The 24,828-nt window shown below is 37.5% G+C and overlaps 1 protein-coding gene across 2 annotated transcripts in view; it reads left to right on the plus strand.

Moving 5' to 3' along the window:
* Positions 1–24,828, plus strand: part of LOC106872843 (uncharacterized) — a 265,208-nt gene that overhangs the window by 169,355 nt on the left and 71,025 nt on the right. For both annotated transcript variants that reach the window (XM_014919977.3, XM_052973204.2), the window contains exons 13-17: positions 586–918; positions 11,811–12,116; positions 12,394–12,699; positions 19,600–19,914; positions 24,075–24,401. In XM_014919977.3, coding sequence (XP_014775463.2) covers positions 586–918; positions 11,811–12,116; positions 12,394–12,699; positions 19,600–19,914; positions 24,075–24,401 — 1,587 coding nt within the window. The remainder of the gene's footprint in view (positions 1–585; positions 919–11,810; positions 12,117–12,393; positions 12,700–19,599; positions 19,915–24,074; positions 24,402–24,828) is intronic.

Genomic DNA, 24,828 nt, shown 5'->3' on the forward strand with positions numbered 1-24,828 from the left:
GCCTTTGAGTCTTTATATGAAGAGTAAGTTTCCAGAAATACCCACATGATGACCCACTATGTTATACGTCATTACCACCAGACCTACATTATGTATTTTTCTTTAAATATATATATAAAGATCGGATTATCTTGGTAAGTATCAAAATGATTCCTTACCAAAAAGGTGATTTTTTGAAAGGTTGACATGAAAACGCTAAAAGATCATGTGCTACACAAAGACATTCTTTGTACACCAGATAGTAGTCTTACAAGAATTGCACTGACAGACACGTTCTAGTCTGGCCCACAGTCGCGCTATTTCCTCTCCCTGTTTTCTCTATTGCAGCTATAATGACCTCTTTTCTTCAGAGCTGGCTAGTCTCGAATGCCCTCAAGCACCTGCCGTTTACTGGCTCGCCTCTCTCAATAACCTTGTTGAGTAAATAACAGACCATAATCTGCTACATAAAAGGCTATTAGACTTGAAGGAGTGATTTTTGCTTTTTGTCTTCTAACGAAAAATGTATTTGTTCTTTTATAAGACATTTGTTTTCTATTTAATGTATCTGTTCTTTTATAAGACATTTGTTTTCTATTTCACTAGACTTGAATATAAGACTTCATGGAGGAGGGAGAAATTATGGTCGCATAGAAATATTATATAATGGTAAATGGGGAACGATATGCAACACAACTTGGACGCATATTAACTCAATGGTCATCTGTAAGCAATTAGGATTTGTAGATGGTACACCTTTTGTGTCTGGCCCACTAAGTCCACTCCCTGCAACGAAAGAAACTCCAGTTTATATGGAAAAGATTTGGTGCAGACAGGAAGACACTCATATCTGGTCTTGTCCAAACAATGGATGGGAAAGAGTCGACTCTAAATGTTTAGATCATTCTCGAGATGCTGCCGTTTATTGCTTTTTTGCAGGTAAGTACTGAAGTAAATGCTAAATTATTACATATGTAGGAGGATATCAAGTTCATATTTAGGTCTTTAAATGTTTTTCCGTAATCGAATATTCAAATTAACTTGATCAATTATACTTTAGGCTAGATATTATCAATGCACATAGGACTTGACAAAAAGCTAATCTCATATGTTTTTAGGTTTTTTTTAAACATATGAGGGCATGGATACATACAACATATGAAGAGAATTCATACACACACACACACACACACACACACACACACACACACACACACACACACACACACACACACACACAAACACACATGAAATTTCATGGACGGCTATAACAATGCCAACAACAATTAACAACGTCAGCAGCAGCGGTGCCAACGATGGTAATAACAACTACCATGATGGCAACACCGTGGGCGAACACACATACGCAGAGGAATACAGGGACTGTATCATATTTTTTCGGGTCTTAGAACAGCAGCAGCACAATGGGCTGACAGGAAGGGCTGCTAAAAATTATGACACACACGTACACACAGACGCACACACATACACACACACGCACACACAAACAAACAAAGAAATAAGGACAGAAACGCATGCGCACATAAGGATATACATGTTAGAAGAACAAAATGGAGTAAGTAGAGCAAGAACACACACGAAAACGAAACGTGTGGCTGAAGAAGTAACAGATGTGTGACGAAAGATTTCCGGACAATGGACATGAGTTAAAATAATAAAATAAGAACAGGAACAAACGAGTGAAGAAAAATATATAGTGCGTGTGTTTATTTGGCAAAAAAAATTACCTCCCGATATGCAATATCCGTTTCAACGCACGATTTCACATCAGGAATCTTGCAAAACGAATTGATATATATAGAGCGCAAATAAAGGTTACAAACCTCATTCAGGGATAGCAAAAGCCTATGAAAGTACTGGCTAGTACCTATACAAAGAATGTTGAACATTAAAGTTAATACTCAGCTACAAGGCAATTATATAAACTGTGGTTTATATATATTTATTTATTATAATAAGATGAGAAAATTGAGAGGTAATTAATAAATTATTATTTAATAATTAAAAACATGACAAATATCCTTTACAGCTGTTTCACTGCCAGGAATTGAATACCTATTTTGTATATCTTAAAGTACCTCTGAAGAAATTCGACTTTCAAATAATTTTTAATTTTATTAATTAATTTTCTGGAATTGAAACAGCTGTGAGGGATGTTTATCAATTTTTTAATTAATAATAATTTATTAATTACCTCTCTATTTTCTCATCTTATTATAATATATAAAACAAAGTTATTTTATTCCACACGAGTAGGAATATGCACTGTTGAAATACACTGAGAATAGTTAAAATATTTTTTATTAATATATTCAAAGCTTTAACCGGTTTCACAATTTACACTGATTTTCAAAACGTTCAAGTAGAAAGGCATGGCTTATGTCGCAGGTCTCTTGCTTCTCAAGAGTGTTTGAAGCTTGTCCTATTTTTATAGGGAGTTCATGGCTCAAATTAGTATATGTTTTGAATAGGATTTGATTGGTACCGGATAGTTACATAACTGGTCCTAGAAAGTTTTGTAGTTTTGTATCTCTTCAACGGTGGAAGAGAAGTGCTCTTCGGTTCTTCAATTACACTGGTCAACAAAATGAAACTTTTTTTAATCATAAGAGTTGCTGATTGACTTTTTTTGGTTAATTTTTGATGTTGTTTACGAATCTGCAGTCCGATTTCCTCTATCAGGTCATATTTTCATGTTAATGATACCTGCTGTTTTAACTCATAGGATACGTAAAGCATGTCTATATCAAGTATAATGAATACAAGGTACGATAATTTCATGGCTTTTTATTGTACAAAATTAAAATTATTGTGTACAAATAAGTTAGAATCCACTCGAATGCATAACAACTTAAAATCTTTGGGATTTGGACTTTCTACGGTGTTTTGTCTCAGGTTCATTCCTGTATAACATACAACAGTAGTCAGCTAACATTCTTGCATCCCAAAATCCTTGATATCGTTGTTCCATCGATGCAATATCTTGATGAAAGCGTTCCCCTTGCTCATCAGACACTGCTCCAAGGTTCTCTGCAAAAAAGTCCAGACGTGAATCAAGGAAATGGACTTTTAGTGACATCCGACAGCCCATTGCAGCGTAGGAGTCTAGAAGACATTTCGCTCCATTCCTAAACTCTAGAGATCTCTTGTTGCCTAGGAAATTTTCACAAAACCATTTGAAGGATTCCCAGACTTTAAGCTCAATCTTATCCAGTGCTGTGAGGAAGTGGTTGTCCTTTAAGAGTTCTTTTATCTGCGGAGCTATGTATACGTCCTCCTTCAGTTTTGCCTCAGTGATCTTTGGAAATTTGGCCTTCACATATTCAAAACCTTTTGAGCTTTTCCGGGCAAGTGTCTTCATGAATTGTTTCATGAGGTCAAGCTTTATGTGAAAAGGGGGAAGGAGAACATTTTCTGGGTTTAAAAGTGGCTTATTCTGGATGCTATAAACTCTTGGCTCATGATTTTTGCAAAGGCCACTCTGATTGCACATAGTGTTTGTTAGTTGCACGACTGTCCCATAGGCATAACAAGCAACAATATTTCATGAACCCAGATTGCATTCCCATCAACATTCCAATCACCTTCCAGTCTCCACATATTTTCCAGCTGTAGTTTGTATACTTTATGGCATTGATGAGTACTTGCATGTTTTCATAATACTCCTTCATGTGCACTGAATGTCCTATGGGAATGGATGGTTTCTTATTGCCATTGTGTAGTAGTACTGCTTTGAGGCTTCCCTTAGATGAATCAATGAATAAGCGCCATTCAGCTGGAACATGCTCTCGGAACAAACACAGACATGACAAAATATATCAGGTTTGTTCTTGCAATGCCTTGACATCCTGAGTAGAATTTGATGATGATGATGACTTGGCACCTTAAACAGAAAGTAAAATTTAGGAAAAGAAAAGATTATGAAAACATAAAATTAGAAAAGGAATACAAATAGTTATAAAACAGAAGTCAGACTTTACCTGTATAAGACGTTTACGTGTAGCGATACTGCTGATGGGAGTTATATACCTCTCTTATCTCATCAGAAAAACTGTGCCTGATAGAAGGAAACCGATTACATTTTTGAAATCTGCGGACAAAACTACATATAAAACACCATATAATATCTCTGAGGAAAATTGGCTGTTGACCAGTGTTATGAATCTCATTTCAAAACCGAATACTCTACCGAAACCTGCATCAACCCTATTGAAGACACAACATACAAATTCAAATCAGAACAGATTTTTACTGTAAAAATTCACTTTACATGTATACCCTATCAAATGTCAAAGATGTAATGAAGATTACACAGGTCAAACAAAGTTTGCTCTAAGAAATAGACTAGCCATTCACCGACAACAAGTACGAGACCCCAGTACTAGACAGATTTCACTGACTGAACACATAGACATATGTGCTAAAAATAAGTCTCCCAAATTCCAGGTCTTCCCATTTTACCTATGCTCAGCGAATAGCACAGAAGGAGCACGGATAAACAAAGAAAATATTTTCATACAAAATACAAACCAAGCCTTAACAAACGTTAACAGAGTACATACGCAAATGACTACTCACACACAAAACTTATTCTGCCACTTATCATGAGGAACCTACACAGCTAACAACCTACACTTTATCCACAGCACTACATACAAACCTGCCCCCTCTCCCACCAGACAGATTAAATTTGGAGTGCCTTGATTATAACTAAACATGTTCAAGGCAACTGCGACTTAAGCCATGTTTTTTCTGTTTTAACCTTTTGAAAAGCAGTGTAAACTGTAAAACCACTGAAAGCTTTAAACATATTTTTAAAACTATTGTAACTATTCTCAGTGCATTTTCAACTTTTATTTTTCCTATATATATAGATACACACACACACACACGTATATATATATATATATATATATATATATATATATATATATATCGCAGATCGGTGGCTATCGGACGCTGACGAAGGGAAATAACCCTGAAACCCGGGTTCGTTCGTGCTACAGATCACGATGAGAGGGATAACTTCCCTTGGCAAAACAAACAGGACACAGAAGTGTCGATAAGCCAGCTGGAGGAGATGTCCTCCTGGGGCTAAAAGCAACAGTAACATCCACCCCTAGGGGTCAGCCACATTTAAGTGGCAATATACTTCACTTTATCGTGCAGTTACTGTTAATCCTTTTAAATATAGGCGTAGGAGTGGCTGTGTGGTAAGTAGCTAGCTTACCAACCACATGGTCCCGGGTTCAGTCCCACTGCGCGGCATCTTGGGCAAGTGTCTTCTACTATAGCCTCGGGCCGACCAAAGCCTTGTGAGTGGATTTGGTAGACGGAAACTGAAAGAAGCCCGTCGTATATATGTATATATATATATGTATGTGTGTATGTTTGTATGTGTGTGTTTGTCCCCCCAACATCGCTTGACAACCGATGCTGGTGTGTTTATGTCCCCGTAACTTAGCGGTTTGGCAAAATAGATCGATAGAATAAGTACTAGGCTTCTAAAGAATAAGTCCTGGGGTCGATTTGCTCGACTAAAAGGCGGTGCTCCAGCATGGCCACAGTCAAAAGACTGAAACAAGTAAAAGAGTAAAATATATATATATATATATATATATAAAACGGGTAACTAATTTTTCTGTGCCTGTTATGGCTTGTGACACTTGTTCTGAGATGACTCACACCCAGCTGCATTATAATATGGTTCTAGACAGATGCCGGAATCATGGAAGAGTTATAAAAATAAAGAGTGATGGTGAGCGACATCCTATCAGGTCATCCCATAAGTTCTGTCCGAATTTTGAATAAAGAAAACAAGTGATCAAATTCATTCATCTTTCCTCTCCCTACTTCGCTCTGTCCACATTCAAGTATGTGTTATATTACTTATTCTTACTTATTCGCTTTCAACCCCATGTGCTAAATTTTACGTCTTCGTTGTGAGAAAGTTTATGCATAAATTCATTTAAAATTTATTGACTGAAATGCATTGATTATAATAATTCTGTTTTTCAGTATTATGGTATAATCTATCTATACTTTTTCTCAGATCCAATGATACACATTCAGACATAAGGTTCCTCAAGTATGTTTCTTTGTTTAGACCATACTAGTAGTATCAGCAATGTAGTAGAGTGCTAGCTGTGACAATACCTACCGAATGCAATAACAGCATAACTTGTGATATCCTGAAATTTTCGTTAATATTTCACTAATTCGGTATTTTCCAATCTTACATATTACAGTATTTCTTCAATGGAGAAGTAATAATCTAAAGAAATAAAAGACAACGTTATGTGTGTGAAACAAAAGCTACAACTGATAAGAAAGTTAGAGGCTGCTACAGCGGTGGCGAATATTTATTGGGAGTATAGTGCTAAAATGTAAATAATTTCCAACATACACGAAGCTAAGGACAAGCTCATTGAATTTTCTTTCAAAAATCACATTGATGCCATTTCTAAATCATCATTTGTTGCTGCTAGAAATCGTATGACAGTTCAAGAAGATACATATGTTGATGAGAGTGTGGCGAAATGGTTTATCCGTCAACAATTCTGTGGTAACAATTCAAAATGCGACTGCTAATCTGGCTAAGCATAAAAACATCAAGAATGCCCACTCTATAGGAGCAAATCACGGAACACCATTGAAAGGATTAAGAAGAAAATAGGGAAGGCCAACTCATGGTATGATAGCCACAAATACCAGAGCGTCATGTTCGTCGACACCACCCCTAGAGGCGAACTGGCGTACCGCTTTAGAAGGGCCCTAGACAAACTTAAGCTAAGAATTAAGGTTGTTGAAAGGCCAGGCAACCCTATCAAATCCCTTATCAGTAGAACATACCCTTTTAGTAGAGCCCCCTGCACTGATAGGAACTGTACTGTATGTAGATTTAGCACACAAACAAACTGTAAAACCAGAAATGTGGTCTATAGTATAAGATGTACAGATGGACGATGCAGTAACAAGACAACGACGTATGTAGGTGAAACAGCACGGAGCATAGGGGAGCTGGCAAATGAAAATTGGCGGGAACTTAAGAAAGGGAAGAGCTCATCAGTTCTGTACCAGCACGCTGAGCAAGAACACGGAGGCTCACTCAACAACATAGAAATTAAATTCTTATCCACACATAGCAGAGACGCAGCACTTAGACAAATTACAGAAGCTACACACATAATAGAAGATAAACCTAGCCTGAATAGGAAACTGGAATGGAACACTAACACACACCCCTAACAAACCACAACATATGAACAAAATATAATACAATACAATATAATACAATACAATACATAGATAAACAAATGGAATTAAATACTACATACGTTAACAAAATTAAATTAAATACATAAAAAAAGAGTAGGTATAAACACATGAACAAATAAATAAATAAAAACAAAAATAAACGAACATGTATTAACAGAGGATATAGATAATACAGGCACTCCCCATACACACACATGCACTTACAAAAACATAGACACATTGAAGGATACGCATGAGTAGACACATACAATAGGAATACAAAATACAAAATGGCTGATAGTTAGCAAGGTGGGACACACATAAGAAAGAAGAAAAGCAAAGGACCACTAATGAGGTCACAGAAGTGTGACGAAAGAACTCTGGCCGAAATAGGATTAATGTAATATAATGTAATGTAATATAAAGCTGAAGCAAATTAACACCAAATATACAGTGCGTGTGTTTTTATTGGCTAAACTGGCAATATGACCATCCCCAAGTACAATAACATATATATATATATATATATATATATATATATATATATATATATATACGGGAGGGTACCCAAAAGAAACCGTATTTCATTCAGTTAGTTTTACACGTTTACACTTTTATCGCCTTCAGAGTGTTCTCCATTTCAAGCAATGCATTGGTCCGGGCGCGCTTTCCACTGTTCGAAGCAGTGCTGGAACTCTTTTCAAACGCCTCCATCGTTTTTTTTTTCTTCACCTCTTCCACATCTGAAAATTCCGTAGTACCATCTTCCGTCACCATTGATGACCTTCGAAAAGAAGTCCAGATCAACTTTCAACTGTTCTTTCAGTTCACGACACACATTCGGTTGTGACTGCTTTTGATCTTCCATGAGATAGCAAGGCACAAATTTTGCTGCATCTGTTTTCATTTGCAATTCCTCGCTCAAAATTTGTCGGCCGGAGCTCCAGGACACACCACTCACATTAACAATTTCGTCAATTTTTCGGCGACGGTCCTCCAAGATCAGCTCGTGAATTTTCGTGATTTTTTCATTCATTCGGGAGGTCGACGGTCGTCTTGAGTGAGGTTAGTCTTCAGGCGACAAGAGACCATTTTTAAAGCGTGGAAACCACTTGCAAACTTGTGTTTTGCTCATTGCAACGCCCTCGTAAGCAGTTTGAACATGACAACTGTTTTCCTCGGCAAAAACAGAATTTCACGGAAGCACGCTGTTCCTTCATTTCAATCATCGCAAAAATCAATGAACAGAGGAGAAGCAATACAAAACAAAGATGTCCCCCGTAGAAGTACGTTCCACACGACAACGGACTGATGCCTGAGGGTCGCATCAAGTGGCTTCTAGCGGCGGAAGAGAACATTTCGGTTATTCTTGAGCACTCCTCGTATATATATATATGTGTGTATATATATATATATATATCCATACAGATATAGATAGTTATTATTTACATTATTTACATTTGACGGATATTTATCTTCATATTGTTTGTTGTTAACACAACGTTTCGGCTGATATACTCTCCAGCCTGGGGAGATTTCGAACCTGAGTTCTCATTCCTAAAGTATTTTTCGATGTTGTTGTTGTTGTTATTATTATTATTATTATTATTATTATTATTATTATTATTATTATTATTATTATTATTATTGTTCAGTAGTTTTATTTTTATAACGTGCTTTCACTTCACTACCGAGCGCAGCTTTGTGTGCCTTGGGTATGTGCTGTGGTTTGCTGTGGTGCTCTTATGGTTACTGTATTGAAAGTGTTTTGCGTAGGATGTGTGCAGTGCCCAGTAGTGCAATTTTCTGTATGTTATATATATTTGTAAGTCCTGGTGTTTTGTTAGGTATTTGTCTGAATATTTTTTATTATACCCAAGGCACCTACTATAATAGGAATTGTTTCTGTTTTTAGATTCCACATTCGAGTTACCTCTATTTCCAGGTCTTTGTATTTTGAAAGTTTTTCCATTTCTTTTAGAGAGACATTGTCATCTGCTGGTATTGATACGTCAATTAGAAAGTTTTTTTTTCTTCATGATCTTTGACAACTATATCTGGTCTATTTACCTTAATTTCTCTATCTGTGTGTATTGGCATATCCCAGAGTAAGGTTGCTTTCTCGTTTTCTGTGACCTTTTCTGGCGTGTGTTTATACGATCTTTTTTCTGTTGTTATTCCATAGTGTTGGCATAGCTTCCAGTGTATATAGGTCCCAGTTCTGTCGTGATTGTGAATATATTCCTTCTTAGCCAGGACTGAGCAGCCAGAGATAATATGATTTATTGTTTCTTCTCCATCTCCACAAATTCTACAGTTACTTGTTATGTTTCTTTTCATTATATGTTTTTGGTAATTTCTGGTGGGGAGGCTTTGGTCTTGTGCAGCAATTAAAAATCCTTCAGTCTCTGCTTTGAGTCCTGAGCTTCTCAAGCATTGCTGGGATTTTTCTCTGTCTATTTCTTTTGCATTTAGTTTAGCCCAGTATTTACCATGTAGGGGTTTTTGTTGCCATCGTTTTATCATGGTCCGTTGCTGTTCTAGTTTTAGTTTGGATTTCATTTGTTTTATAGCTTTTGTTGTTTCTTCTTCTTCTTCTTCTTCTTCTTCTTCGTATTTGTTAGGTAGATTGATTTCTTGTTTGTATTTGTCAGCTTCCTTAAATACTGAAAACAGTTTTTTGTTTTGCTCGTGTTTTGTGGCTATTTGTATTAATTTTCCTTGCTTCTGGAGTAGGTATTTTTGCAGTCCTATGGTGGTTATTTTATAATAGTTTTCCAGCTGTATAAGACCCCTGCCACCTTCTGTGCGTTGTATATATATAGCCTTTCTATGTCAGATTTTGGGTGGTGCATCCTATATCCTGTCATTATTTTTCTTGTTTTTCTGTCTATTTTAGATAGTTCGTTTAGTGTCCAGTTAAGGATGTTGTAGCTGTAGCTTATAACTGGGACAGCTAAAGTGTTGATACCCATTATCGTGTTTTTAGCATTAAGCTCTGTTTTTAGTATTGATCTAACTCGTCTATAGTACTCTTTCTTTACTTTTTCTTTCATTTGTGTATGTTGTATCCTATCTAGTTCATTGGCTCCTAAATATTTATATGGTTGGCTTTCGTCTAGTTCTCTTATTTCATTGGCTTTATCTAGTGTTATATTGCTACTTTTAACTAATTTTCCTCTTTTCGGGGTTGCTTTGGCACATTTTTCTAATCCGAATTTCATATCTATTTCCTTGGTAAAGCCGTGTACTGTCTGTAGTAGTGTTTCTAGCTCTTTGTCATTTTTTGCATATAATTTTAGGTCATCCATATATAAAAGGTGGCTGACTGTTTATCCGTAGCATTTGTAACCGCATCCAGTTCTATTTAGCAATTCAGTTAAAGGTGTGAGTGCCAGGCAGAACAGGAGTGGAGATAGCGTGTCTCCCTGGAATATTCCTCTTCTAATGGGGATGGCTTTCGTTTTCACAAGTCCCTCTTTTGTTTGGAGCTGTAGCACTGCCTGCCATTTGTTCATTGAGTGCCTTATGGATTTTATAATAATTGGTGCCACCTTGTTTATGGTTAGTGTTTCCAGAATCCACGTGTGGGGAACACTGTCGAAAGCCCTTTGGTAGTCCACCCAGGCCATACTGAGGCCTTTCTTCTTTCTGCGGTTGTCTTCAGTTATGGCTTTATTGATCAATAATTGGTCCTTACAGCTGTATGAGCCCTTGCAGCATCCCTTCTGCTCTTCTGGAAACAGGTTGTTATTTTCCAGGTGCTTACTCAATCTCTGCGATATTATTGCAGTAAAGGCTTTGTAGATCGTAGGGAGACAGGTTATAGGTCTATAGTTTTGTGGTTTCTCTGTTTCCATGGATTTGGGGATTAAGATGGTTTTCCCTTTCGTGAGCCATTCAGGCATTGTCTCTGGTTCTGCTAGTATGTTGTTAAAGTTTTCTGCCAGCTTTTTATGCATTCCTGGCAGGTGTTTTAACCAGAAGTTGGGGATCTTGTCGTGTCCAGGTGCCTTCCAGTTGCTTAGTCTTTGCAGTGTCTGGGTGAACTCTTCAGTTGTTATAGGGGCCCAGAGTTGCTCAGGTGCTAAGCTCGTTGTTTTAATGGTCCTTTTCTGGGGTTGTTGTTGCTTCACCGACCATATTTGTTTCCAGAATTCTTCCAGTTCTTCGGCTGTTGGTGCTGCAGTAATGTCTATTTTATTTTTACCCAGTTCTTGGTAGAGTTTTTTGGGGTTTGATTTGAACTGTTTGTTTTGTTCAAAGAAACGTTGGCGTTTCTCATACCGGCGGATCCTTTGTGCTTTGGCAAGGATGTCTTGCTTTAGTTTTTGTTTTGCCTCAGGTAAGTCTTTTTCTGTAATGCTGTATTTGTACAGTATTTTTGTTTTCTTCTTGTTACTTAGTTGTGTTGATTGTCTACTAATTTCGTTATTATTATTATTATTATTATTATTATTATTATTATTATTATTCATGTCACTGCCTGGAATCGAACTCAGATTCACCGGAAGAATATGTATTCTATATTGATATAATTCCTTTTGATTCAGTTCGCTTGCATCCAAACGAGACATATGGTGAATTGTTGCTCCATAGTGGAAACGATGGTTTTCTCCCAGTCTGTGATCCAGATTTTAATGAATTCAAAGCTCATCTCGCATGTAAAGATCTCGGTTATTTCTTCGGTATGCAAATTCTCCGAGCGCCACCAACTACTGAAGAACACCTGCAAATTTCAAAACTTATCTGTAACCCACGTTCAACTTTTTCTATTCAGCAATGTGAAAAGAAATCTCATGTGATATCATGCCTTCATGCACAGGCATTTGTTGTGTGCTCAGCATCAATGTCTACAGGTAACGAATATTTTATTTATCGAAATGAATATGATTTACATATTCTCTAGCCATTAAGATTAAGATTATATTTGCATAGTGTTTTTGTTTTTTTACATATTCTCTAGCTATTAAGATTAAGATTATATTTGCATAGTGTTTTTTTTTTCTTTTACAGGTATAATGAAGACAAGTGTCTTCATTACCTAATAGCCGTGAAAAACATTTGTATATTCTAATTGTTTATGCAAAAATGTTTATGACTATTATTACATGATATTTCTTTTTTTTATTTTAGTTCCTCGAATGAGAATAAAAAATGGAAATTATGGAGAAGTTCTATTTCAATATTTTGACCATTGGGGTTACATTTGTACGGATGACTTTGATGAGAAAGAAGCTCAAGTTGTCTGCAAAAATTCCGGTTACCGAGGTGGTTTTTCTTTTAAACATAACCATATGGGCTCGAATGAGGATCTTTACTGGCTCAGCAATCTTCAGTGCTCTGGAAGCGAAGCTATTTTAAGCGACTGCCCCGGCGCGCAATTGGGTAATGTCTCTGTTTGTACACACAACAAGCGAGCAGCAGTTTTTTGCTCGGATGGTTAGTTCCTTATTCTTCTTCTTTAGTTAATGTTCAGTGATTGTGCATATGCCTAGTTGAAATTATTTCACTTTCGAGAATGTAAAAGCGATATATTTCATTTTCTGAATACATACATGCATACATAAATCCACTTTGAAAGGTATGTGTTTGCAATGCAGGAACAAGAAATATCAACCAAATACCTGATGCACAAAAGACGCAGAAAAAGCAGCAAAATGTGACAACCGATGCAGGCTTTCTGGAGTTGACACAAAGATTACACCCATATCATAAGCAGTTGTCCGAAAATGTCATCATGGTATTATCTACCGATGAGACATGATGTTGTAGTTAAGACTTTGTATAATTAGATCTACCGTAAAAATAATCCCGAAGCCAAAGAAATAATAATCCACAGTATAGTAGAATCCATAGCCACTCATAATAAGGAGTATTGAAGGAATGTCCCAGTGGACACCTCAATAAAATGTAAACATAATAGACCTGACATAATGATTTGGGATAGAGAAACTGTGTACGGTTGTGGAAATCAGTTGTCCAGCGGATGTTAACATAAAGCTGAAGATCAGCGACAAAGAAAATACCTATGCTGAACTATTGAGAAACCAACAGTTACTCTATCCAGATTACAAGTTCAGGTTTATACTTGTAATTATTGAGGCACTGGGATATGTAACACACTGCCTAAGTACCAATCTTGAGAAATTAGGCTTCTCAAAACCAGAAAGGCGGGAGCTGCTTCGAAAGCTACAGATCCAATCCATCACTGGAACTGTAAAAATTCTGCAAAACTTTCCAAATGTTTATCATTTAAGTATATATGCAAGAGAAGACATACATAAAACAAAACATACAAATCTGCACATATACTGACTCTAAATGCTACCTATATACATACATGAAAAAATACCCTGCTGATGCTGTTGAAATTTCAAAGAAGGAGCTGGAACTAGGCTAGAAACCGCCTATTTCTCAATTAGCAAGAAATCTTGAAATATAATGAATGATGACATACATACATACATACAAACATACATACTACACACACACATACAGACAGGCATATGCATATAAATTGCTCTTCAAAACTATAAAGCCAGAGTATTGTGTTTTTTCTGGCGAACTATTCCACCCAAATTCACGAAACTCATCTCTAGGTAGAAAAGGCATTGCAAACCCAAAAATAAATTAGATAATAATTCAAAAACATACAGAGCTAGAAATACCCTGTTCAAAACTATTACACCAGGTTGAATAATGTAGCAAAAATGATGCAAAACGGAAATTAAGATATATTTCAATGATATTCTCATGCAATACACCTTTCTGAATTACTTCAAAGATACGCGATTTCATGCTTCCAATCAACTTCTGAAGTAGATCAAGTGGATGTTCTTCCTAGGCAAGATTAATGTCAGGACTTCTGGCTGGCCATGGCATGACTTCAACCTCAATTGCCTGGAGGATATCCAAAGTTGTCTTTGCTTTATGAATAGGAGTATTGTCCTGTTGAAGTAAAAAATTTCTCGTCATGGAGCCTTCTTTCTTCTTCGTCAATGTGAGCCCCGTCCAAAATATTGATGTATGGTGCAGCATTTAAACGGCCATCCATGATGACCAGTGGCAGCTGCCCATTGGCTGATATTGCTCCCCACACCATAAGACCTCATCCGCTGTTCTTCCACTTGGCATAAGTAGAATTTTCTATACATTTATCTGCACAGTGATACTTATAACTGTCGGGGTCATCCAACATTTTTGTCTTCAGAGAACAGAACCCTGGTCCATTCACCATCCCATGTCTGATGCTGCTGAGCAAAGACCAATCTAACAGCTTTGTGGGAAGGGGACAATAACGAACAGTCTAGACGCTTCTTCAGGTGAAACCATGGCTCAAAATCACTCTTCTTACGATGGATGTCGAAGCTCCGACTTTTGCTGATGCCTTGATTTTAGAACCAGAAGAACAGCGTGACTTTTTCACAGCTCTGACAATGGCCGTTTCATCCCTTTAGCCTTGGGACGTCCACCAGCATGAACCCTGTTGTAGTCGTCAGAAGATTGTCCACTGGCGTTTTGCTTTGCTGAATCTGCTCGGCAAACTTCTGATTACTCAATCCTTCCATTTTCAGTGTAAGAATCTTCCCTTGTTCAATTTCGGAAAACTTTGTAGCTTTAGACATACTGGGAATGTAATCTGGATCACGGAGAATATGATTGAACCGAATATTTTTCGAAATAATCTGGAAAGAAATGAAAATGAATTATTGGTTTTATAGTTTTGAAATGTTGATATGCTAGGAAAAATTGGAAAATCAGGTGTTGTAATGTGATAATAAGGATACAAGGTTTACATTTCAAGGTATTCACGAAATAGGCGCAGGAATGGCTGAGTGGTAAGTAGCTTGCTTACCAACCACATGGTTCTGGGTTCAGTCCTACTGCGTGGCACCTTGGACAAGTGTCTTCTGCTATAGACTCGGGCTGACCAAAGCCTTGTGAGTGAATTTGGTAGACGGAAACTGAAAGAAGCCCGTTGTATATATATGTGTGCGTGTGTATTTGTGTGTGTCGGTGTTTGTCCCCCACCATCGGTTGACAACCGATGTTGGTGTGTTTACGTCCCCGTAAATTTTCAGTTCGGCAAAAGAGACTGACAGAATAAGTACTAGGCTTACAAAGAATAAGCCCTGGGATCGATTTCTTCGACTAAAGGAGGTGCTCCAGCATGGCCTCGATCAAATGACTGAAACAAGTAAAAGAATAAAAGAAATACCAATTAATAATATATTATACCCACTTGGTCCATTTAAATACAAAGCTAAATTTCTAAATAGCTTAAAAACCCATATAGCTTTATAGTTTTCAATAGTAGTTTATATATAATATGTATGCATGCATGTATGTATCGATGTTAGATCATAAATTATCTAGCAGATTTTTTAAACTATCTTTTTAGGTTCTTTTGTAGTAGACATAATTGGAGATGTGCTCAGATGTTCTGTTATATTACACTTCTCTGATGAAGAAAACACTCATTTCTTCGAACCATTCACATATGTTGTAGCAGATTGGTCTGTTGAGCCTGGAAATTTTCTATATGACTCTTTTTCAAACTCGACAGATAATTAAGTTTAGTTTGCCCCTTAAATAACATTTCATGAATGATTACCGTTGGCTGTATGCCACATTGTCTTAAATATAAGCACATGCATACGTAATACATACATACATACACATGCAGGCACAGATACCTATACGAACACATATATACGCGTACATACATACATATATACATACATATGTATATAGATACATAAATAAATGAATAAATATATGTATATACATATATATATAACATATATACATAAACATTATAGATAGATAGATAGATAGATAGATAGATAGATAGATAGATAGATAGATAGATAGATAGATAGATAGATAGATAGATAGATTTATATATTCAAGTAAAAGACGAAAAAAGTTAGCACATATACATACGTAATAACTGGATGGAATTTATAAACGTTTAATACATCGCTACGCGTGTTTCCACAAATGATATGTCCCTTAAGATCACAGTCCGTATTCCTGGGATGGTTACAGTGTAGTTGTAGTATCTGTGGACATTGGTTGATCATCTACATGGATTCACTTCTCCAGATGATATAACATTAATGGATGTACAACAGAAGGTTACTTCTCTCTTTTGACCAGTATGAAGTTTGACTGAATCATATAACAATTGTAGAGATTAATAAAAAGAAAAATTCTCGTGTCTTCCATATTCCGTCTCTCTCATCAACCATGTGTGATGGATAAATTGTCGCCATTTAATATTTTTAATTTCGCGCATGTGCATTGTTTCTTTTTTATTTTGTCGACTACAAAGGATAGTAGTCTGTGAGAAAAAACAGCACTATAACGCAATTCACTCTGCCAGAAATTTGGAAACAACATGCTGTACTGCTTGGCATTCGCGCCGGAAGCTCCAATATGAACATTTCAGAATGTTGGGTGTCAATCTGGGGACAGTGCAATCTGAGGACATGTACCGACAGTGATAAAAATCAAACATCCAGTCAACATCATGGTGTTTAGAGTTATTACTAGTGATGGTGACGTTATGCCTCCATTCATCTTCTCACACGGCCTCACACTCAACACGGATGCCTGCATCAAGTACCTGGAGGAGGTAGTGCTGCCGTGAGTCAAGATGGTGGTTGCTGGAAGACCCTATGTCTGGCAACAGGACTCTGCACCATGCTACAGAAGCAGGAGAACCCAGTCATGACTGTCAGACAATTTCTGCGACAACATCAACCCCTAACATCTGTCCACCTTACTCCCCAGACTGCAACCCCCTTGATTATTATGTGGAGCGCAGTTGAGCGAGAGACCAACGAAATTGCTTGTAACACCAAAGATGAACTGAAGGCAAGGATTATGGCAGCATTCACCGTCCAGAAGAGTTGCAAGGAATTGTGAAGTCGTCTGGAGACTGTGGTTGAAACTAATGGCAATTTTATTGGATAAATTTACTCTTTAGTATTTCAAGATATTTTTATGTAGATTTTGTAAATATATGTGTTAAAATGAGATGTCAGTGTTATTTTCATTTTTTGCGTAATTTAGACGACAGTTTCACCGCATTCTATATATGTATGTATGTATGTATGTATAAATGTATATATATATATATATATATATGTGTGTGTGTGTGTGTGTGTATATACATGTGTGTGTGTATATATATATATATATATATATATATATACATTGGCACTCCGTCTGTTACGACGAGGAGTATTCTACTTGATCCAATCAATGTAGCAGCCTGCTCGTGAAGTTAATGTGCAAGTGACTGAGCATTCTACAGACACGCGTATCCTTAACGTAGTTCTCAGGGAGATTCAGTGTGAGACGGGATGTGAAAAGGCTGGCCCATTCAATAACAGAAAGAACTAATTTTTATCAGCTGAATGAACTGGAGCAGCGTGAAATAAAGCGTCTTGTTCAAGGACACAATGCTCCCCCGGGAATCGAACTCCAGACCTTATGCGATCATGAGCCGAATATCCTTACCACAAAGTCATGCACCTTCATGTGTGTGTGTATATCTGTGTGTGTGTGTATGTGTGTGTGTGTGTGTGTGTGTCATTGTTCATTATTTTAAACAGTTCTTGCCAATAGAGAAAGAGCCGGTTTCTAACCTAGATCCAAGGCTCCTTCATTAGAATTTCAACATAGTGTATGTATGCATGTATGTACGTATGTATGCATGTATTCATGCATGTATGTATGTATACATGTACGTATGTCGTGTACAAGGCTTTTGTGATGTTCCAGCCTGCACCAGGAAATCTATATGTGGAATGCTGCCATAATCCTTGCCTTCAGTTCATCTTTGGTGTTACAAGCAGTTCTGATGGTGACGTTATACTTCCATTCATCCTGGTTGAAGGAACGATCCTGAAAGTGGTAGACAAGTTTGTCTACCTGGGCAGCACATGGATGATGAAATATCTTTCAGATTGCAGAGAGCAACTGATTCCTCCCGGTCTCTTCAGTCTCGTGTCTGGTCCCTGCATGGCATCACAAAGCAAACAAAAATTGCTATGTACCGTGCATGTGTACTGACATCGCCCCTTTACTCATGTAAGACATGGACCCTTTACAAACGTCGTGTAAGGATCCTTGAACGCTTTCATCAGAGATGTCTGAGACACGTTCTGAATGTTGGCTGGGCTTTAAAAACTCCAGACACACAGGTCCTGAAGTCTGCTGATATCTTGAGTATTTAGGCGATGGTGCACAAGCACCGATTACATTAGGCTGGACACCTTATTAGAATGAAGGATAGCAGGATCCCTAACCTGATGCTATATGGGGAACTTATTATTGGAAAGAAATTCTGCCAGAAAACAAGGCTGCGATTTAAGGACTGCGTCAAGTCCTCATTAAGGCCTGTGTTATGCAAGAGACTGACTGGGAGAGAAATGCCTGTCATCACCACAGATGGAGGAAGCAGGTTAAGGAGGCGGTTGACACCTTTAAGAGAGCACGTACTCTGCATGAAGAATTTAAGCGTGCTGCTCGAAAGCGCACTGCTAGTGTTGTGAATGGGGAAAGCTTGACTTGCAATGTTTGCAGTCGTATATGCTTGTCAAGAGCAGGGCTCATTAGCCACCAACGGAGCCGCAAATGCAAAATATAAGCTAGTCCTAGAGCGCGCAATGGTCTTCCTCTGTCACGCGTGGATGGTCATCATGTATAAATGTTTGCATGTGAGTATGTATGTATGTATATGTGCAGATCTATGTTTTGTTTTAAATATGTATTCTCATACATATAGTTGCATATCTAGACATGCTCATATATATTTAGATGATAAACTTCTGGAAAGTTTTAAATAATTTTACAGTTCCAGTGATGGATTGGATCTGTAGTCTTCGAATGTGCTTTCTCAATTCTGGTTTGAGAAGCCTAATTTCTCAAGATTGGTATCTAGGCAATGTGTTACATATCCCAGGGCCCCAGTAATTACAGGTTTAAACTGGTACTTGTAATCTGGATAGAGTCACTGCAGATTTCTCAAATAGTTCAGCGTAGGTATTCTCTTTTTCACTGATCTTCAGCTTTATGTTAACATCCGCCAGGTAGCTAATTTATATGTATATATGTATGTATGCATGTATGTATATATATATGTATGTATGTGTGTATGTATGTATGTATTTACGTATATATATATATATATGTATGTATGTATGTATGTATGTATGTGTGTATGTATGTATGTGTGCATGTATGCATGCATGTATGTATGTTTTCTCACTGAAATCATTTGATTGTGTGTACACACGTAAACTATTTTCCCATCATGTATTTCAGAGCCAAGGCCTGTTAACTACAGACTGATTGGAGAAGGAAACACTGGCAGAGTTGAAGTTCAAATAAATAATCTTTGGGGTTCAATCTGTGCTGATCTATGGGATGACAGAGACGCGATTGTTGTGTGCAAGAAAATGAATTATCGTGGTGGAAAGGCCGCCATAAGTACATCAATTGGAAAAAATGTATGGTTAGCATCTGTTGAATGTGAAGGCACAGAAGAATCTCTTTTAGATTGCCCTCTTCGTATAGTGAATTGGACGAACATGATAAAGCCCTGTAAGGACCATGCTACAGTTAAATGTTATCCAGCAGGTAAAGTAAACAGTTCACATCATTTTGATAATTCTTTTTGCCTCAAATGTTACGCTTCTTTAAATATCTATAGTTTTATGCTTATTAGTCATCAGAAACAATATTACTACGGTACGTGATGGCATGAATGTACATATCAATACATTTTCACTACAGGTCATCTGCCTTTGCCTAGTCCTCAGCTCTCCCCTGTAACTTCACGAACTGGCTGCACGTTGCAGTGCAACATGTAGATAATGGCATTAGCAGGCCTACTAAACTAGATTGTGGCCGATGACTTTTAAACTCTTGCTTAAATCTGATATGCTGTGTTGTGAAAGCAATTCAATCATCGGTTATCAAGTCTTGTTGGGGAGTAAGGTGTAATATCCAACAATGTTGTAGAACACATATCTGAAAGCACGGTGAGATATATAGAATGTCTCTGCTTCTTGGTATACTTCCAGCCGTCTCAGCCCAGTTTGCCACTAGTCAGAAAGTCGGGGACGAGACAGTAGGACTGACTCTCCGGCGCAATCTTTTTTCACAATAATGCTAATCAGAGCAAGTGAAGAGTCGTACTTAGAACCAAAAACAACAAGCGGACATTTTGTTACGGTTTCCATAGTTTCCTAGCTTGTGAGAACATATAGGCAGGAGTAGTTGCGATTCTCCGGTCACACACGCGGTTACACCTTTTGTTGCTGACTCGTTTTAAGAAGTGTTGTTGGTACTCTAGGGATGTAGTTTTAGCCACATTCAACAAAGAACGAACAAGAACAGATAGTAGTTTTACATTCAACACACAATTTCTAAATACTATAATTCGTTACGTTTCTTCGTAGGATTTTTGTCTGTATTGCAACCAAAATTAGCTTTAAATTTTATTAACCGCTCCGGAACCAGTTTTAAATTGTTGTTGTTCTTCACAAGTACTTTGGCTACGGATTCTGCTATAACTTTTTAAGCGTCTGTTTTTCGCGATTCTCTCTTTTTTTCAGTGCCTTTTGGAAATTTTTTTAAATATATCTGTATGGAAAACTATTTTTCAATTCCCATAACCGTTTGTGTAAAATTTACCAGTATCTAAATATGTCTGACAACTCCTTGCTTTCACTAACACTTTATTTACGTAGATTGGAACAATGACAAAAAGTGTCTTTAGTATACCTGAAATGTGAAGGAAAAGATGATGGATAATGAAACGAATAATGTATGGCGAATTGATGATAATATATGTGTGTTTAGTTATAATCCTCTATGCCCTCCCTAAGTCTTTGGAGGGAAGCAAAGAAGACTGATGATATGTAGTACATGGTTAAATAAAATGAGATAATTAATGTGAGGGACAGTTAATTGATATTGGTAGTGTTACGTTCAAGGGGAAATGTGTCAGTTGTGCGTCAGGCTTTTATGTCAGTATTTGCCAGTCTGGAGGAGTGACGAACGGAACGGGGCGATTACCGGTTGAAGGATCAGCTTCATCAAGCAAGGGCTACTCTTGGAGGCCAGGGGGATTGTGTAGTCGTAAGGCTTGAGGAGCTCTCGGGATACGATCATTGGTGGCAGGTCTGAGGTAGGAGAGGTGGTGAAGATGGGGGAAGCTGGCGTGGCTCTGGGGATAGGTGTTGGAGATGAGTTCCCGGTCGTGGTGGTCTTGGTGTCAGGAAGTGGGCACGTTAGGTAGGCCGGAGGCGTCGGTGGTGTAGCTGCATGAAGAGCAGTTAAACTGAGTTGAGAAGACAGTCTCGTCTTTGGTGTTGGCGTCAGGAATACAGATGGTCCAGGAATTATTGGTTGGGTTGAGGATTTGTCAGGGAGGTCGACCACAAGGCATAGGCTGTTGAATATTGCAGATATATGGTCTTCCATATCAGCTACGTTGGTTTGAGCATGTCGCTGAGGACGGCGTTGTCGGCAGCAGACACTCTCATAGTGGTGCAGGATGTCACACGTAGCACACTTGTGGTTACAGGCGGAGCATTTCTTCATGCGTTCCTGTATATGACGCCCGTGGCCGTGTTTTCCGCAGTGACTGCAGGGAGTAGAGGCGGGTGTATCACAGGCTTCACTGGATTTATTGACCAGCGAGTGCCGCTCCTGACGCCTATATGAGCTATAGTGGTTCTGTAGCCCATGAAACGGCTGGCTGAGCAATTTCCGCTTTCTTTTGCTTCGATGTACCTGAGGCCTTCTTCCAGGGTCATGTCTTACTTGAAGTCCCCCAGGATGTCAAGGCGGATCTCCTCATCCTCCAACCCACGGCAATCAATCGTGGCATGGCAGCCCTCCGAGGGGCATTCCACCTTAAATCTGACGGCCCTCGGAGACGCGCAGCGAAGGCCCTGGAGAGTTCGTCCCGGTCCTGGCGCATCTGTTGTAGCTGCACGCGAGCGACCATGACATTTTCTTGGCGAACTGCCAGGGACTTAATGTGACTGAGGACTGTTCGCTCATTTTTGAAGGCCAGCGCGCCGAACGTCCGTGTGAGATCTTTTCTCGGAGTCTCGTCGCAACATTCAAGAAGCTGGAAGATGACGTTGTTACCCATAAGACGAGTGGCATATTTGTAGTCTGACCATCTCTGCTCAAAGTAAGCCCGGTATCTATGTAGTGTACATGTATGTGGTGTACCAGTATCTCTGCAATGTACATTTATGAGTCTAGGCGAAATATTTGGGGAATAATCGAACTTTCAACAGTTTTTTACTAATATATTTCATGTTATTTACATTTTACTAATGCAAACAAAATTTTATTTTTGTCATTCAGTTCATAATTGATTATCTTTACATTTAACCTAGTCACACATCTTTTATGTTTTCCATTGATGTAATGACTGATTTAATATTTCTATATTATCTAAGTTCGCTATTTAGAGGATAATGTGTGTGCGTGTATGGGCGTGTATGTAGGCGCACACGTGTGCGTGTTTGTTTAATTTGTGAATATTATCCTTTAAACTGAAATTATCGGGAAATCCTTTCCCTACAATTCTTTGATTTATCTCTAAAATTATATATTTTCCTATGTTTAAAATTAAATTTAAATACTGTTGTCAAGTATAGTTTCTTACGTTTCACGTTGTCTTTCATATAAACAGTCACAAATTTGTTCAGTTAATGCGTCCTATGCAACATATTTATATTAAGGATAATATATTTTACTTAACCCTATATCCGAAATTGTTATCTATTGTAATTTATAACATTAGTTTTCTTACTTTTCCGATATCAAGCAAGATAGTATTGTATTATTCATTAGCATTTATTCTGAGAGATTATTGATGAGAGCGCCTTGAAAGTTGTAAACAACCGCATGAACAATTGAAGCGTCATTTCCCTCTCTCATATTTAAAGTTTGGGTCATGTTTGCTCATACACGTGAGATCTTCTGTGACTCCTTCTTTTTCAATATATATTATTGATCATTTTATCAGACTGTTTGTTTCGATTTTAATTTATCCAGAAGTTAGACCTTTTTTTGCCTTCTATTCGGCAGTGCTTTCTCTTGTGCTCTTTAAAGATATTTTGAAGATTTTCAACAAGCTTAATGAGTACTACCATACAGCTGTGTCAGCTGAAGAAGTAGTCACAGATATTAGCAACAGGGGGGGCTTTCGACTGATTCACTTTCTGCATCATGTTAACTATCGAATGCATTGACATATAGTCGTTAACTCGTTGAAATAGAAATTAGGGAAAATAGATTCAGTTTTATTCGAGTCTGAGATAAAGCAATAAAGAACTCTGAAACTTCCAGGTTGATATCTTTTTATTTAATGACAATATTTACTTTTTACAGTGAGGCTAATTATATAAACGTTGTCAAAATGTGAGCTCTTATGCACATTATAGTAGACGAATTGAATTTCGATCTGCATTTCTGTGCACTATGAATAGCTATGAATTATTATTTGTGATAATAAAAAAAATGAGAACTCGGAGTCTAATAAAATTGTGCAAAAACCTAAATTTGTTAGGTCAATTTTTAGTCGTTGTTTTTGTTAAAGAAGGGTAAAATATGAAGTCTTATTATAATGTGCATTTTTCTCAGTGCGGCTGGCTAAAAATATATGTTTAGTAAATACACAGACTTGTATGTCATACAACTCTAATGATTCTATGTTTGTGCATATATATAATATCTTTATTAAAGAATTATTTTCTCCTGACTTTCAGTGAATTTATTCAGTGATTCTTCTTATTATGGCCGTGTTGGAATATTTGTCAATGATTCTTGGATGGGTATTTGCAACGCTGGGTTTGGTTCTACGGAAGCCAATGTTTTATGTCGAGAATTGGGTTTCGTTTCTGGTACAAAGCAAAAATACCCACCTGAAGGTTTTGTTTTTGAAAATATCCCAGTAAATATAAACACTCATATAACAAGGCTACGATGTACAGGAACAGAAGCATCACTATTAGAGTGTAAGCTGGAATTTGGACAATGCCCTTCGGAGAGATTTGTTTCTGTATTTTGTGCTGATTCTGAAAATCCTGATGCTCGTAAGTACTCAACAATGTTAATATTGAAGTGCAATGTTTCATTGTTTTTAATTTTTACTTCAAACTTATGAGAAGAAATACTTCATATAACATATAATAGAGAAAAGTATACAAGACATTTATGACATAAATCATTTGTAGTACCCGAGTACTATGCAATGTCATTGATAATGCGATCGATCGATCGATAAACGATATATCTCTATATATCGTCCGTATTCACTCATTCACTACGTTCTCGTTTCTGCCTTAGATTCGCCCTTAAAATACCTTGCCTTAATGCATACAGTGTGCAGACGTATCTGTGTAGAACTTTGGTTTGTAAGTGAAATCTGGTAGGCGAAATTATGCAGAAGACTGTCATGTATACATATATAAATATATACATACATATTGTTGTGGAAAGATCCTGACCACCCCCACGTGA

This window comes from Octopus bimaculoides, chromosome 15 (genome assembly GCF_046866305.1).
Source record: "Octopus bimaculoides isolate indiv1 chromosome 15, ASM4686630v1, whole genome shotgun sequence".
NCBI classification, from domain to species: Eukaryota; Metazoa; Mollusca; class Cephalopoda; order Octopoda; family Octopodidae; genus Octopus; species Octopus bimaculoides.